Here is a 17,541-nt window from a genome sequence, read left to right on the forward strand (position 1 = left end):
GAAGGTTTTCAGTTGTGGTCAGTCCTGGCCAAGAAGTAATAACCAGAAAAAAAGCCAATTATCACTTCATAAATTAATAATTAACAGCTTAGGAAATTCTGCATGTGTAACCAATATGTGTAACCATAATGTTATCAGACCAACAGGGACATGGCTAATCATAAAAGTATTTTTTCTATAAATTGAATAAATGCCCCTAAAACATATATGCCCAAATGTACAACAAAGAAGTTTACTGTTCGCTGATAAACTTCTGCATAAATCATAAAATATATTTCAAGATTAGACTTCTGTGTGTGTGTGTGTATATATATATATATATTTTCAAAAACATAAAACCAAATGAAGTGTTATGTTAATAAGTACATGTAGGCCTATTCTCTTTTACAGGAATGCTTTATCTCAAATGAAGTATCACAAAAAAGAATTTTCCCCCCAATTAAATACCACATACATGTACAAGATCAAACAATAAATACATGTATGTTCATTACCCATGTTAAAGAACAGATAAGTACTACACGTGTAAAATTAACTGGATTTAATTAATTTGTTCAGTGTTGCGGGACATACTCAACAATAAATTTTCTTTATTGACATTGTCACAGTTTTGGCTTCAGTGTTGCCTAAGTGGTGTTAACCCATAATCATTCAGTCATTCTTTATTGCCATGGCACATACATATTTCCATTTTTATTTGATCAAATCAAGCCTTTGCATTTATAGCTAATCTCCCTACCTTACTGATCCACAAGCACAATAATCAATCCACCCTGACTCCATAGCTGATGAATTTTAATAAGTACAGTAGGCCTATCCAGTGAGGAGCTGTGAGGAAACAACAATAATGTTCATAGCCTGATTCATGGGTGGTGATAGATAACACTGTACAATGACACAGAAAACAAGAAAAATCTTCCATCACAGTCTTTGTACGGTAATTTTGTCCAATTTCATTTTTTCTAAACTTTCATGTATAAAAAGGAATACAGCATGGCTCAGTTAAACAGTAAAACATTCTGGGGAATAGATTAATCAAAATGGAGAACATGACTGACTCGTAATGCTCACTGACAAGGATAAGATAAAAAAACGAAAAACACAGTGATGCAAGTTTCAAGTAATTAGAATACTTAGTACTCGCATTATTTCTAATACAGCATACTCAGCATCTTGTAAAATTCTAATTCATGGTACAGCATGTCTGTTACACCCATGACTGTGTGTTAGACATGGTACAGTATGTGTATTATAGACATGACACAGTATGTGTGCTACAGACATGACACAGTATATGTGTTGAAGACCTGATACAGTGTCTATGTTACAGACATGATACAGTATGTGTATTATAGACATGATACAGTATGTGTATTATAGACATGATACAGTATGTGTATTATAGACATGATACAGTATGTGTATTATAGACATGACACAGTATGTGTGTTAGACATGACACAGTATATGTGTTGAAGACCTGATACAGTATGTATGTTTTCAGACATGATACAGTATGTGTGTTATAGACAAGTTACTCATACATAAGCTTCACTCATCTCCCTGAGTATCTTCATCAAGATGCCAGCTACTCTCCTCCATTCCAGGATTATAGGGCTCACATTTTCCCATGGCAGTCCATAAGTACTTCATCACATCTATCACAAGTGGGCAGGCAATAAAACCATGTCAAACATTCATACAAAAAAAATATCTTTCTCAATAATATAGGCATCAAAGTATGAAGAAAACAGCTATTGAAGAATGTTATATATATACTAAACAAAAGATACAATATTGAGCATAAATGTTCAGTGGAGTCAAATTTTTGTTTTAATTATAGTTGTAAATGGGTCAGATGTATTTACCTTGGCAGGATGTTAAAAATTCAGCTGTCGTGAACAAAATACATACAATAACAAGAATACAGAAAAATGGAGGTGTCGTAATAAACTTGCACAAAAATCACTTCAATGGATTAAACCACAGGCTTTATAAGATAAGAGATCCATTCTCCATTAGTAAAAATTTGTGACATTTTTGTCCACTATTTAATCCTGGTATAACATACATATGTGTATAAAAGCTAATGGTGAGGAAACCGTTAAATCACGTAATATTTTAACACACCCTAGAACAGTAATGATTGCATAATACCCTGAAATATTAGTAAAAGAAAAAGCTATAAAAATATATAAAATAGCCTCTAGAAAATTAAACAAGAATTAATGACATGATTCAATCAGAGCATGGACTCTTGCTCACGACTGATCTGCACCATGACAGCTTCCCGGGGCCGCGATACTGGCAGCCATTTTGGTGACAAATCTTGATTGTCCACGAGCTTCCATCTGAACTGCTGCAAAAACTGCTTCAGGATTGTCTACAACATCCAAACAAAAAGTCACACTCAATCTCGCTTTCAAATGTTTTATTCATTTAATTGAGGGTTAAACCTATACTCAAGAATACACTGGGGCCCCCCTGGCTCAGTTGGTTTCATACTCTAGTACAGCATAATGACCCAGGATCCTCTTACTAATGCAGTCGCTGTGAGTTCAAATCCAGCTCATGCTGGCTTCCTCTCCAAGCAAACATGAGAAGGTCTGCCATCAACCTGCAGATGGTCATGGGTTTCCCCGGGCCCTGCCCGGTTTCCTCCCACCGCAATGTTTGCCGTCATTGTATAAAAGAAATATTCTTGAGTACAGCGTAAAACACCAATCAAATAAATAAACAAATAAACCAAGTATGCCGCACTTTTGCAACAGGTTTTACTAAAGTATAAGGATGGAAAAAACTGGTCTTTTGCCAGGAAAGCTCTCACATATCTGACCGTAGGGTCAGTTGATATTTTCCATGATGACTCACCCATCCAATACATTGTTTCGGAATGAGTGGTTGTGAAAATAGTACAGCCTTAGTCCAACTTGTCAACCTTCTTCTAAGTGCTTTTTTTCGAACTCTTCTTTCTGAATACTTGCGACTGTAAAATACTACTTGAAACTTCACTTCAGTTTATTTACTTATTTAAGTGTTGCTTAACGTCATACTTAGGTACTTTTCACCTTATATATGATGGCTGTCAGTGAGTGGTGGAGGAGGTGTAATACTGAGGCAGTTTCTTACAAGTGACATTTGCAGCTAATGGTCTTCAATGAAACTTAGGCTGTGCTAATGACCACACAACCAACGACAAGCAGTAAAAACTGAGAAATCTACAAACTAATGTCCAAGGCCGGGTTTGAACCCACTCCTTGTGTGGCCTGACAATTGAAAGACAAGCACTTCTGACCACTAGACCATGTCTTGCTCCCCAAAACCTCAATTCAATGCTCTCCACATCCAAGTTCAAGACATTTCCAACCTAATTTTTCCACCATTGTCCAGATGAAAGCAACTTCAAATTTGATCTTGAGACAAAACTACATGGCTTGAGATGGCCATATCAGGGCTAGAATAAACCTCCTGCTAACACAAGACAAGGTTGAAAAATTACAGTAACCAGGTGAAACACTTATCTTTACCTTATACTATCATTGAATGAGTATTTCAGCCATATGAACTCTACTTCAGCTTCAACTTCAATTTGCTGAAATAGCCCCAGGAACAACCACCATATCAGTTAGAAATTTTCAAGTCAAATATCAGGTATCAGTTTCAGTGGTGGAGGAAACCACAGTTTCCCTATATGGAATAAAGTACTTGCCCCTAGAAAGTATAAAAGATCATGTACATGTAGACGTCTCCACCCATGGAGTGTGCGGTCCTCGATGAAAATGCCAAACTGATGAAGGTGAGAGGGCTCCACCATGTATCATGTCAGATATCCTAAATGAGTGTGTCTACTACAAACTGCCACCAAGGAACTGACATGGGAGGCATAGCTATGTTAACAATTGCCCGTCTGAGCTGAAGACTGAACAAACAACTACATGTAGTATGTTCAGCAACTTTAAAAGGTATGTGGAGATTACCTTACCCCATGTCAATTTCTACAAACTGAATAATCCCATGGGCGTCAGAGTTTTGTTCTCAGTGTGACATTTGCTGGGATCATGCCCACTACTGAACTGCCAAACTTAAAGCTTGTAAAGCCTCAGTCACCAAAAGAGTTAGAAAAATTAAGTAAAGGAGATATCAACAAGCTAAACTTACATGCACTATAATGTTGACAAAGTTTTTCCCTATACATGCCCTTGGTCCAGCTCCAAAACAGAACAGCTTTTCTTTGTCCTTGGCATTACTATGGAAAAAAGGTAATAAAAGTTACAGAACTAGTAGCACAATGACAGAGTAGGTAGGTAGAGCTTCCTTAAACCACTTGATCTAAGAAGAATTCTTTAACTTTAACCATGTGATACTTACACAGTTCACTTTCGCAAAAGGATCTAATAAATAAAATACAAAATTTCAGGCTTGATGAGATACTGATACTATCTGTACAAAGGTCAATTGTCCATAATGTTTTAAAATACAGTTCAGGAATTTTAACACTTTCAAGCACCGTTTTGAAGAACATGAAACTTTCAAACACTATCCAAGTCGGAAAATTACATACCTATCATTTGAACTCAAGAGTATGCTGCAGTTTTTATAAGCACCTAACTAGCTTACCCATTTGTCCACCTGCCCGGGTCAAACTTTTCGGGGTCTTTGAACACATCAGGGTCTCTGTGAGCAGAATGGGAGAGGTAGACTAAGGCTTGACCCTCTTCTATATGATAACCACCTATAACACAGTCCTGCAATGTACAATGTTGGGTACAGGGATATGGTTCAGTGGTCAGTGGTCATGTCTACAACACTTATAATACAAGTGCTACGATAGCCAATTTAATTCTTCCAAAATTTTAGACAAAAGATATTTTCAGTGAAATTTGAAAACTGAACTGGTTAATACTGTCATTCTGAAAACATCATCATCATTCAATTTAATCATTTTAAAGCACAATATGTCGTGTCCTAGCAATATTATAATACAAGTGGCCAAAATGACTGATATCTACAGAATTTAGAACAACATTATCTTGAACAATATCAGTTATATTTTGGGACACAATTCCATTGATGGCTGACCAATTATTGTGGTCATATTTCGGATCATGGTTCCTGATCATAAATTGCTAGCCTACCTTTCGAGCGACTCTCCGCCCACCTATAAATGGTGGATATAATCTTTCTACCTCGAGAAGGACAGACTCCATGAGAGCATTGTCGAACAATAAGTCATCCTGACAAAACACCTGCAAGTAAACAACACATCAGATTTATGACTTTGGCATTAGGGACAAGAGCTGAGGTAAACAACAACAGGTGGTTCTGCATGTAGGTGTGACAGTGTTACCTGATCATGTTGGCCTGTAGCTGTGATGAAGGAGGTGAGCAGTGAAGCTATGGCCTTAGGGACAAGAGCTGAGGTAAACAACAACAGGTGGTTCTGCATGTAGGTGTGACAGTGTTACCTGATCATGTTGGCCTGTAGTTGTGATGGAGGTGAGCAGTGAAGCTATGGTCTTATGGACAAGAGCTGAGGTAAACAACAACAGGTGGTTCTGTATGTAGGTGTGACATTGTTACCTGATCATGTTGGCCTGTAGTTGTGATGGAGGCGAGCAGTGAAGCTATGGTCTTAGGGACAAGAGCTGAGGTAAACAACAACAGGTGATTCTGTATGTAGGTGTGACATTGTTACCTGATCATGTTGGCCTGTAGCTGTGATGAAGGAGGTGAGCAGTGAAGCTATGGCCTTAGGGACAAGAGCTGAGGTAAACAACAACAGGTGGTTCTGCATGTAGGTGTGACAGTGTTACCTGATCATGTTGGCCTGTAGCTGTGATGAAGGAGGTGAGCAGTGAAGCTATGGCCTTAGGGACAAGAGCTGAGGTAAACAACAACAGGTGGCTCTGTATGTAGGTGTGACAGTGTTACCTGATCATGTTGGCCTGTAGCTGTGATGAAGGAGGTGAGCAGTGAAGCTATGGTCTTAGGGACATGAACTGACGTTAACAACAACAGGTGGTTCTGTATGTAGGTGTGACAGTGTTACCTGATCATGTTGGCCTGTAGTTGTGATGAAGGAGGTGGGCAGTGAAGCTATGGTCTTAGGGACATGAACTGAGGTAAACAACAACAGGTGGTTCTGTATGTAGGTGTGACAGTGTTACCTGATCATGTTGGCCTGTAGTTGTGATGGAGGTGAGCAGTGAAGCTATGGTCTTAGGGACAAGAGCTGAGGTAAACAACAACAGGTGATTCTGTATGTAGGTGTGACAGTGTTACCTGATCATGTTGGCCTGTAGTTGTGATGGAGGAGGTGGGCAGTGAAGCTATGGCCTTAGGGACATGAACTGAGGTAAACAACAACAGGTGGTTCTCTATGTAGGTGTGACAGTGTTACCTGATCATGTTGGCCTGTAGCTGTGATGAAGGAGGTGGGCAGTGAAGCTATGGCCTTAGGGACATGAACTGAGGTAAACAACAACAGGTGGTTCTGTATGTAGGTGTGACAGTGTTACCTGATCATGTTGGCCTGTAGTTGTGATGGAGGTTTAGCAGTGAAGCTATGGCCTTAGGGACAAGAGCTGAGGTAAACAACAACAGGTGGTTCTGCATGTAGGTGTGACAGTGTTACCTGATCATGTTGGCCTGTAGCTGTGATGAAGGAGGTGAGCAGTGAAGCTATGGCCTTAGGGACAAGAGCTGAGGTAAACAACAACAGGTGGCTCTGTATGTAGGTGTGACAGTGTTACCTGATCATGTTGGCCTGTAGCTGTGATGAAGGAGGTGAGCAGTGAAGCTATGGTCTTAGGGACATGAACTGAGGTAAACAACAACAGGTGGTTCTGTATGTAGGTGTGACAGTGTTACCTGATCATGTTGGCCTGTAGTTGTGATGGAGGAGGTGGGCAGTGAAGCTATGGCCTTAGGGACATGAACTGAGGTAAACAACAACAGGTGGTTCTGTATGTAGGTGTGACAGTGTTACCTGATCATGTTGGCCTGTAGTTGTGATGGAGGTGAGCAGTGAAGCTATGGTCTTAGGGACAAGAGCTGAGGTAAACAACAACAGGTGATTCTGTATGTAGGTGTGACAGTGTTACCTGATCATGTTGGCCTGTAGTTGTGATGGAGGAGGTGGGCAGTGAAGCTATGGCCTTAGGGACATGAACTGAGGTAAACAACAACAGGTGGTTCTGTATGTAGGTGTGACAGTGTTACCTGATCATGTTGGCCTGTAGCTGTGATGAAGGAGGTGGGCAGTGAAGCTATGGCCTTAGGGACATGAACTGAGGTAAACAACAACAGGTGGCTCTGTATGTAGGTGTGACAGTGTTACCTGATCATGTTGGCCTGTAGTTGTGATGGAGGTGAGCAGTGAAGCTATGGTCTTAGGGGCAAGAGCTGAGGTAAACAACAACACGTGGTTCTGTATGTAGGTGTGACAGTGTTACCTGATCATGTTGGCCTGTAGCTGTGATGAAGGAGGTGAGCAGTGAAGCTATGGCCTTAGGGACAAGGGCTGAGGTAAACAACAACAGGTGATTCTGTATATAGGAACTGTTAGGGAATGACAAGCCCTCCATCTTGTGAGTAAATCCAGACTTCTGCTGTAACTTCTCTTCTATCACTTTTAACAAAGAGGCCTGTCCAAAAAGAAAACAAACAAATCACATACTTTCATTGGACAAACAAACCTTCTTTAAAATCAATGATTTACTCAGAGTGGCTAACCAGTGATAAATGTATTGCTCAACGTCAGCTCTATTAGCAATCATGTCTGAACATCTGGTCTGCACTGGACATATAGCTTTAGGTATGACTAAGACATATTTTAAATTCACATGGCACAATTATGCGGAATGGAAATACACTGTACTATCATACTGAAAAACAACAGAAATATCTACCTTCTGAAGCATGGCTAGAGTTTTTTGAAGCAACCACAAAAAGTTGCACATGTATAACAAAAATGAGCATGATGACGTAAGATTCAGGATTATCAGTAATTATCAGCACATAGTTTACATTAAAAAAAATATATTTTAAAGAAATTAACATTAAGAGAAAAATAAGAGTAAAATCAATCTGAAGCCCAACAAAAACTTTGAAGAAGAGATCTTTTTTGGAAGGTCAGTCTGGTTACCCTCTACAAACAAATTTTTAATACTGGCCTAAACATGGTAAGAAAATGGCCTGCACGTATGCATATACATTTAGTCTATCTCTACACAGGCCATACCTTTGCCTCCAAGGCCTTGCCAAAAGTTGAGGAGTTCCCCATAGGTAACTTAAGATTCAATGGCACTGACACTATCCCTAAAAACAAACAGAAAACAAAGTTTTGAGCATAAATTCACTCAGCTCATTGTTGTTTAAAGCCACAATCAAGAAATAGTAGCTGTCAGTTTTTTGGGTGGAGAAAATCGAAATTCTGGGGTAAACCACCAATCGTGAGTTACAGCCTATCATTACCAAGTGAGTACAGACATGTCTTGTTATGGCAGTATGTAGTGAGGTGGGTGGTTTATGCCGGGACTTTGTTTTTAAAAAGAAAAAATCAAAACGTAAATTGGAAGAGGCCTGGAAATAGACTTAAATGGCCACAGTAAGTTTGTTCTGACATGCTTCGTAACTCTGTAAATCACATTTTAACATGAAATTCTTACAAGGCCATGGGATACGCCATGTTAGAGAAACAGGAAATATGATGTTGTGTCATTCAAACAACATGTCCATGTGCTGTAAATCTTCAACCTTTTCAACCACTACAGCACTTTTTTTTACAGTGGAATTTATGCATACATTTATTACGAAAATCGTGCTAAAAATGATTTGTTTGAGACATTAAAGATGCAATCTTCAGAAAACTGTGCAAATTATTTCCCTGCACCCAATGGTTCTCTCAGAATGTTTCAAAATGATGTGGTTGTACCCCTGAAACAGGCCAATACCACATACATTTTCTTCAGATTTGCCTTTCCTTTTAACATGTTTCTGTAATATGAAGATCTATCTCACCATGCCAATGGGTTTTGGTCAGACTTGATATCTGAACTGCCAGGTCTTTAGAGTGTGCAAAGTCCAGGTCTAGAAACAAGCTTAGACAGATCTCTGTCGCAAGCTGCTTAAGTACTGAATACACACACAAGGGTTTGCTGAAAGTCAAGTATGAGAAAGATTAACAAAACCATCTTTTGAAAACCCTACAAGAAGGCACATTCAATTTAATACAAATGTCTAAATCTCTCTAATAAGCAGGAAAACTTGCATATACAATGACTCATTTGGCCAATGATTGAAACAGAATATTCAACACCTAGCTCACAGACATATAAAAATGTAACAATAACCAATAAGAGATTAAACATACATGTACAATGTATGCCCCCACCCTCTCCAATGTTTTGCCTAGACATCAGCAGTTGGGTTTACTGTAATTCTTCAACCTTTTCTGATGTTTGCAAGGTGTTTATTCAAGCAAATTCAGAAGGCATTATTCTGTGTAGACTGATACAATTATACTTTTTGTGAAGCCCTGAAATTGGCCAATTTTTGTGAAGCTTTAAAACTGGCCAATTTTTATGAAGCCCTAAAACTGGCCAATTTTTTTTTGTAAAGCTCTGAAACTGGCCAATCCAACCAATGTAGTTTCAAGTTACAAATGTGCATAAATTGCACTGAAAATTTTTCTTTCATAATGATATGTGAAAAGGTTGACGAAATAGGGCATGTGTGGTAGAAATAGACATACATGTACAAAGAAGGATTAATATATCAGACAGTACTCAACCTTTATACACATCAAAGCTAAGTTTCAGTTTGCCACCATATACCATATAATTTATCTTAAATAATGCTACATGTGTGTGTGATCAAACATGATATTAAACAATACAACAAGCCAATAATTTTCAAACTAGCACAGAATATAGCAAATGTGAATATAACAACTAAATATGTGCAACAATATTGAGCTGAAAACTGCAGGGTTTGAAATTACCACTGACTTGTTGGAGATGTCTGGCAAAAAAAAATTTATCTGCAGTTCGGACGAGTGTCCAGTTGAACATTTAGTGATGACAATTTGTACACATATGAAATTTAGCTACTTAGATCAGTTTCCCAAAACGGGGTTCAAGTGAATTCATAGTGACGCCTTTTAATCGTAAGAAAACCTCAAATTACTTCAAAACATGGCATCGTCGGAAAATCGTCTTTCCCTAAAATGTACCAGACCTCCTGTACAAGACTTTCCTTGTTACAAAAATAGATTACCCTGTTCTCATGGCTTATCACTGAGCAAAGAGATGCAAGGCGCATATCATGATAAAAAGTTCACGGGGACAGGAGTGTGACTCTAGGAATACGGTAGTCGTTGGCAGCGAAGCGAAAAATATTGATCGCTCAAGACGACCGGCCTACTTAAAAATTCAGATTAACCAAGCAATCGACAAACTGACCCAAGCAATGAAGCTAAACCAACAACAACAACATCAGCTAGGCGACGATATTTCAAGAAAGATTGGAAGCAATGTATTGCGCCACGTGTGAAAATTATGGTGATCGCAAATAAACCCCTGGTCAGTTATTAAAACAGTTATAAGTCAAACTAAATACACAGTACATTTAAAAATACATCGGCCAACAGCTCAGTGATGGGAGTTGCAAAAATGTCTGGTAACTTTAGGGATCAACAGGACAAATGTTCTGCTGGCTTTACTTTCCCTGAACTGATGTAGTTGTACATGTTAGACATAGTGTACGGCATTGCACAGTAAGAGCATACAAAACTTATCATACATTAGGTCTCATATCACCAACAGGTGGTCCCTACAAAATTTTAAAAAATTGTCTGTTTTGTTCAAACACTGCTCATGATACACATAAAACAGTTTACCTGCCTCATAATAAAAGGTGACAGATTCTTACCTGGTATCAATATCATTTAAGTATTTGGAGGTGATCCTGTGAATAGAAAAATATAATTTTTGAGCAACTAATGTATATGTATTTGAACCACATGCTATGTGTACACATACTAATCAACATTTCATTTTAGATTGTTGTTCAATGCTACACTCATGGATCTTTCACTTATATAATGGCAGTCAGTTCTAGGGGTGCACTGGAGTTTAGAACTGGGAGTCCTCAGCTTCATCCACCCACCTCTGGGAAGTTATTGACAAACTTTCTCACATGTGACATACAGATATTCTCTTCAGAAATGAAATAATTTCAATCTCATGTTACAATCAATATGAAGGTTCAATAAATGTACTGCTATTTCTGATCTGACTCAGATGTTCAATGGCAAGACAGAGAAGACTAAAAAGTTTGTGTCCAGCATGTTACTTCAGTGAGGCAGCACTGCAAACATGTTGGAGACAAGGGAGGTGCTGTCGGGATATGATGAAAATGTCAAATCCCACATTAACAAACATCAATACCCGTAACCTATGATTACCACCCATTATACACCCACAACACTCACAGGGACATCCCCGTGTGGTATACTGTAGCTTCATATTCTGGAAGAACTACAATAAGAGAATTTTAGTTAATTCATACATTTACTTTAATAGAACAGTTACAGTTTGTAGAAAACAACCGTGATGGACTTGAGAAAAACATCCACTTACGCATCAATTGTTTTCTGATAGTCCTCGATGGAGTGTGTTGTAAAGAGTTTGCACAGACACTTTCTCACTTCTATACTTTCTTCATCTGAATTTGATAATAATAATGGTTATCTGAAGAGAATGTGCCTGGAATGTACAAGAATTGTTCACACTCTGCAATGACCTAGTGTAGCCCTGTATGTTGAAAGTTAAAATTAATGAGTCTCAGAAAGGATAACATCTAAAGCTTGACTTTTACTGTATGATGCATTTACTGTAAATCTTCAACATCTTATGGCATGATATTACAGCAAAATTACTTAATTGGATTTTTGGCATTAAATCTCTGCATTCTGTTTTCGTAAACTGCTAATTAATAATAAAACTGATTAACATCTAATCTAGTTTCTGTGAATTCTAAAATATTATGTAAATACACTCTTGTGGATATAACAAAACCATCTGAATAGGTAATTAATCTGGATTAATCTATCTTACCATTCATAAACAGGATATTGTCTCCATAGATTTGATACATAAATGCTCTGTAACCCATCTCCAATGCACTGGAATCATCTGGAAGAAAATGTTACAAAGTTACAAAGTGTTTTCAACATAGTTGCCTTGTAGAATGTTAATTACAAAATGTTAGTTACACAGTGGTTCATCACTACCTCTTAGCAATCAAAAAACTAGTTAGTCCTGCGTTAAGTAATACACTTTAATAATACTTTACACTGGCCAAATCAATAAAACTGATATATAACTGTTATATTCAAGAATTTTTTACTAATACGATAGTGGTCAGTTTTATTTGTCGAGGAGACTAGAGTGCCCGAGGTAAACGACCAACCATTGCAAAGTTACTGCACAGATATACATACCATATACTGGTGGTAGATGTGGTCTTCTAGGAATGTTAGACTGTGCAAATGATCACACAAGCTTTATCTACTGCTTATTGTCGCAAAAGTCTTATAAGCAGTGAGAACAGGGCAATCTACAAATTACCTGTCAACAGCCTGGTTTGAACCTGTACCTCATGTGTTCTAGCGATTGAAAGGCAAGCACCACAGCCACTCGGGCTTTGGCCAGTTCCATCACGCTTGAGTCGCTCACACTCAGCGTTAGGCCTGTTCCACCAAGCTCAAGTCACTCAAACTCGGTGTTCGGCCTGTTCCAACAAGCTTGAGTCACTCACACTCGGTGTTCAGCCTGTTCCAACAAGCTTGAGTCACCTACACTCGGTGTTTGGCTTGTTCCACCAAGCTTGAGTCACTCACACTCTGTCTTCGGCCTGTTCCACCAAGCTTGAGTCACTCACACTCAGTTTTTGGCCTGTTCCACCAAGCTTAAGTTACTCACATTCTGAGTTCGGCCTGTTCCACCAAGCTTGAGTCACTCACACTCGGTGTTCGGCCTGTTCCACCAAGCTCGAGTTACTCACACTCGGTGTTCGGCCTGTTCCACCAAGCTCGAGTCACTCAAACTAGGTGTTTGGCATGTTCCACCTAGCTCGAGTCGCTCACACTTGGTGTTCGGCCTGTTCCACCAAGCATAAGTCACTCACACTAGGTGATCAGCCTGTTCCACCAAGCTCGAATCACTCACGCGCGGTGTTCAGCTTGTACCACCACACTCGAGTCATTCACACTCAGTGTTCGGCCTGTTCCACCAAGCTCGAGTCACTCACACTCGGTGTTCGGCCTGTTCCGCCAAGTTCGAGTCACACACACTCGGTGTTCGGCCCGTTCCACCAAGCTTGAGTCACTCACACTAAGTGTTCGGCTTGTTCCACCAAGCTCAAGTCACTCGCAATGGTGATCCACTGATCCACCAAGTTCTGACAGGAGTGGGAGGTTACATCATTCAACAGATAGTTAGGGGTGAGCTAAATCTCACTGCAACTGCCTTGTGAACTGAGTCTCTATAGCTTTACCACAGTACTTTGGAACAGGTACATATGTAAGAATTGCAGCTGTTCCTCCAACTTACACTCGAGTCACTCACACTCGGTGTTCGGCCTGTTCCACCAAGCTCAAGCCACTCAAACTAGGTGTTTGGCATGTTCCACCTAGCTCGAGTCGCTCACACTTGGTGTTCGGCCTGTTCCACCAAGCATAAGTCACTCACACTAGGTGATCGGCCTGTTCCACCAAGCTCGAATCACTCACGCGCGGTGTTCAGCTTGTACCACCACACTCGAGTCACTCACACTCAGTGTTCGGCCTGTTCCACCAAGCTCGAGTCACTCACACTCGGTGTTCGGCCTGTTCCACCAAGCTCGAGTCGCACACACTCGGTGTTCGGCCTGTTCCACCAAGCTCGAGTCACTCACACTCGGTGTTCGGCCTGTTCCACCAAGCTCGAGTCACTCACACTCAGTGTTCGGCCTGCTCTACCAAGCTCGAGTCACTCACACTCGGTGTTCGGCCTGTTCCGCCAAGTTCGAGTCACACACACTCGGTGTTCGGCCCGTTCCACCAAGCTTGAGTCACTCACACTAAGTGTTCGGCTTGTTCCACCAAGCTCAAGTCACTCGCAATGGTGATCCACTGATCCACCAAGTTCTGACAGGAGTGGGAGGTTACATCATTCAACAGATAGTTAGGGGTGAGCTAAATCTCACTGCAACTGCCTTGTGAACTGAGTCTCTATAGCTTTACCACAGTACTTTGGAACAGGTACATATGTAAGAACTGCAGCTGTTCCTCCAACTTTAAAAAAAAAAAAAAAAGAATAGTGGCCATGCATCCACTCTCAAGATGAAGTCCTTAAGCATACATCAGACTAAGATCCACAGGGACAGACTCACCATTTAACACATCCTGAACGCCTTTGTTGCTTCCCACAAATACTGTTGGCTTGTTAAGGAAACGTGCCTTGAATATGCGAGACTGGTGGTTGGAGAAATTTTGCTCAATAAAGCTGGTGGGGTCACGGTAGAAACTGTATGACTGGTCTCCGACGATGGGCCAGCCCACCTTACCCGGTACAGCACTCATGACGAAGACGGCAGGGAAATGTCTTCTTTACATGTAACCATTGTCCCAGCTAGGTGCCGCCTGCACAACAGTAGACCACAGTATATGCATATACAGAGTAAGCAGAGCAGTGCAGAAAAACACATGTACATCAATACCTGTACAGCTGCTTAAGCCGTATTGATGGACACAGTAAAGTAGACCTTAATGCTTTCCTCAACAGACAATCAACATCTGTCCATATCAACTGTAAAAACCCCAGCAGCCCTCTGGCATTATGGAGCTGATGTGCTAACAGTCCATATTCATCAATAAATCAATAAAATATGCTGCTTAACTCTCCATCAAAAGTAATTCTGACAGTGATCACCGGAGCATGGGGACACCCCAGAGAATTTTACAAAGGTCATATAAAGACAGGTATGTAGGGGCAGGACTTTGTCCTGACCTCTCTGGTCATAGCTAGTGTTTTACCTTGGCTTTACAGACATATTTCAGATTTTATCCCCATTCAGTAGACTACTGACTCAGATTCTCTACATGTAACTCATAAAAATACATTTGGATGTATTGTCTTTACATTTATGAAAAACTTGAGCTCAATACATGCTGGACTTTTTGGAGATACCATCCTGAACATTTATTTTAACATCGGCTCTAATACACTAAGAATAATAATTTACTGTGCTTTATATTCACACAGGGCACCTGCGACGGAACTTCCCCTGTGTGCTTTACACGTACATACAAAACTTGAGGTCAATATGTGCAGTACTTTTTGAGATCCCAACTTTAGCATTAATTCTGATACATGAGTCTAAGTCAAGAATTTTGCTATGCACATTGGGCGTTAAAGTAGGAACATCACCCTCATGCTTATGCGCTATGTGTTGTACGTGAACCTGTAAGGAAAACCTGAGATCATCATATACATCACTTTCTGAGATACCACCCATAACACTGCTTTAAACTGTTATTGGATGTTGACGCTTAAAGTATGATATTAGCTCTCGCCGTACTCTGCGCAGGCAACCTAATTATCAGGGTTACTTTTAGGTCTTTTCATATGATTTTTTAGCAAAAGCATTTGAAAGTTTTCATTGTGGCTAGAATTTTAATCACAAAAAAAACTGGGCTAATACAATAAAGAAGTCAGGGATTCTAGAAACCCTATGAAGCAAAAAATATGTGGACAAAAATATTAATCAAACAGTCATATACTCACTACAAAATATACTCTGAAAACTAAAATTCATCTTCAATGTTAATTAATTTAAAGTTAAAATTTTCAAAAGTTCGAAAACATTTGTTTGCTAATAAGTATTACATTAGAAAACTAGTGAGAAAAGTATTTCACCACACCACTGTCCTGAAATATAAAAAGGGCAAAAACAAGCAAAATGTCTGGGAAAGCAAAAATAAAAAAGCTTCATTAATTCATTTGCAAATTAATTATAATTAAGAAGTGTCCTGGGGTCAAGGGTTTCTAGTAACCTTAAGTTTATTTTTTTACAGGCCAACAGGTCACCTGATTATAATCCCACATGTAATAATGTATGCTGTACACCAAAAAAAAAAAAAGTCTGAAGTGCATTGGGTTGTATACTCAGTTGTACCTGCGGTCATTTTGAGTATATTACGACACTACACTTGACTGGCAATGTCCAACTGACTTTCAAACCTAGACATCACATCAACATGTGCTGTTAATCAAAAAAGTTAAAGCTTATGGTTAACAAAGTAATGGCACTGTTCAATGTAATGATGACATTAGCCCACTCAGCCGAGCAGTGTTAATACAAGAGCTGTGACTTCAGCCTTATTTCTTCTGATCAACAGTGTGATAATGAAAGCCAAGACTGTCTTAATTATTCTTTCTTTGGAGGTAATATCACCTAATGATTACCAAGACATTTCTTCCATTATTATGTTGATTTGTGTCACATACATGTAAATAACTAGTTGTTGTATTACATCCACATACATTTTGTTTCACAATGACATAATGGAGAAGTAATATATTTCAGAACTTTAAATCCTACTGGATGATATCTAATTTTTGTTGAGGTCATCACTTTGATTTATTTATTTATTTGATTGGCGTTTTACGCTGTACTCAAGAATATTTCACTTAAACGACAGAGGCCAGCATTATGGTGGGAGGAAACCAGGCAGAACCTGGGGGAAACCCACAACCATCCGCAGCTGACTTTCCTCTCACCATAGTACTGGCCGCTGTCGTGTAAGTGAAATATTCTTGAGTGCGGCTTAAAACACCAAATTACAATGAAATTAAACGTACCTTTTAATTCCCAAACTTTGCGTACATGTGTTCCAACTCAGCCTATGATATTTTACATTTTTTTACATTCATGGGTATAGCTGCCTAGCCAATGAAATAAAAGGCTGTACAAGAATGTACTAGTAGAGCTTGTATACAACGTCTAATTCATTATAGGTTGTGAATATTAGTCGTATGAAATCATATGACTGTTTCGATAGGCTAAGTAGGACTATACATGTATATTACCATGGGCTAGGGTATAGACTATTTTTGAGATTTTGTTAAGAAAAGGATACACCGCTACACGATACAAGTAGTAGTAGGCTTACCTGCTACAATGCAGTGTTAAATTCTACTCACTCTTCACCATGACACGCTTGAGATCCCTAAAACTATAATCCCACACTACGGCGGTCTTAATAATATTTTCCCAGGTGCGAGTAACTCTCCTTCCACTAACGGAAGTTGTCCATGCCTAAGAGTAACATCTACCTGTGGCTAGGCTAGTCCCTATTTATCCTTGTCAGTGTTAGCCACATTTCTTCCGGGATTCCCCTGCACCAATCTGGCACCCTGCCAACAAAATAAAAACAGTGCCCGATAGAACTTGTCACTGATTGGCTGTCTAGTGACGGCATTTGGTACAGGCAAT

At 39.5% G+C, this 17,541-nt stretch overlaps 1 protein-coding gene across 1 annotated transcript; it reads right to left on the reverse strand.

Moving 5' to 3' along the window:
* Window positions 1-818: 818 nt before the first annotated feature.
* LOC135468447 (putative cytochrome P450 120) lies at window positions 819-17,420 on the reverse strand. The gene is made up of 12 exons (XM_064746710.1): window positions 17,219-17,420; window positions 14,437-14,686; window positions 12,120-12,197; window positions 11,643-11,727; window positions 10,933-10,968; window positions 9,022-9,158; window positions 8,243-8,319; window positions 7,455-7,646; window positions 5,136-5,246; window positions 4,618-4,745; window positions 4,159-4,246; window positions 819-2,383 (listed from the first exon to the last, which is right to left on the reverse strand). The coding sequence occupies exons 2-12, from the start codon at window positions 14,624-14,626 to the stop codon at window positions 2,243-2,245; spliced, it is 1,263 nt and encodes a 420-aa protein (XP_064602780.1). The 5' UTR covers window positions 14,627-14,686; window positions 17,219-17,420; the 3' UTR covers window positions 819-2,242.
* Between the last annotated feature and the right edge of the window lie 121 nt (window positions 17,421-17,541).

The sequence above is a fragment of the Liolophura sinensis genome, chromosome 6 (assembly GCF_032854445.1).
Source record: "Liolophura sinensis isolate JHLJ2023 chromosome 6, CUHK_Ljap_v2, whole genome shotgun sequence".
NCBI lineage: Eukaryota > Metazoa > Mollusca > Polyplacophora > Chitonida > Chitonidae > Liolophura > Liolophura sinensis.

Bases quoted from the DNA above. Each gene is read 5' to 3' on its own strand.
- LOC135468447 (XM_064746710.1), bottom strand. From the start codon at position 14,626: ATGAGTGCTGTACCGGGTAAGGTGGGCTGGCCCATCGTCGGAGACCAG. The intron at 10,969-11,642 runs GTAAGTGGATGT...TTCTATTCACAG, and splicing joins TATCAGAAAACAATTGATGC to GATCACCTCCAAATACTTAA. The intron at 5,247-7,454 runs GTAACACTGTCA...GTTTACTTGCAG, and splicing joins CTACAGGCCAACATGATCAG to GTGTTTTGTCAGGATGACTT.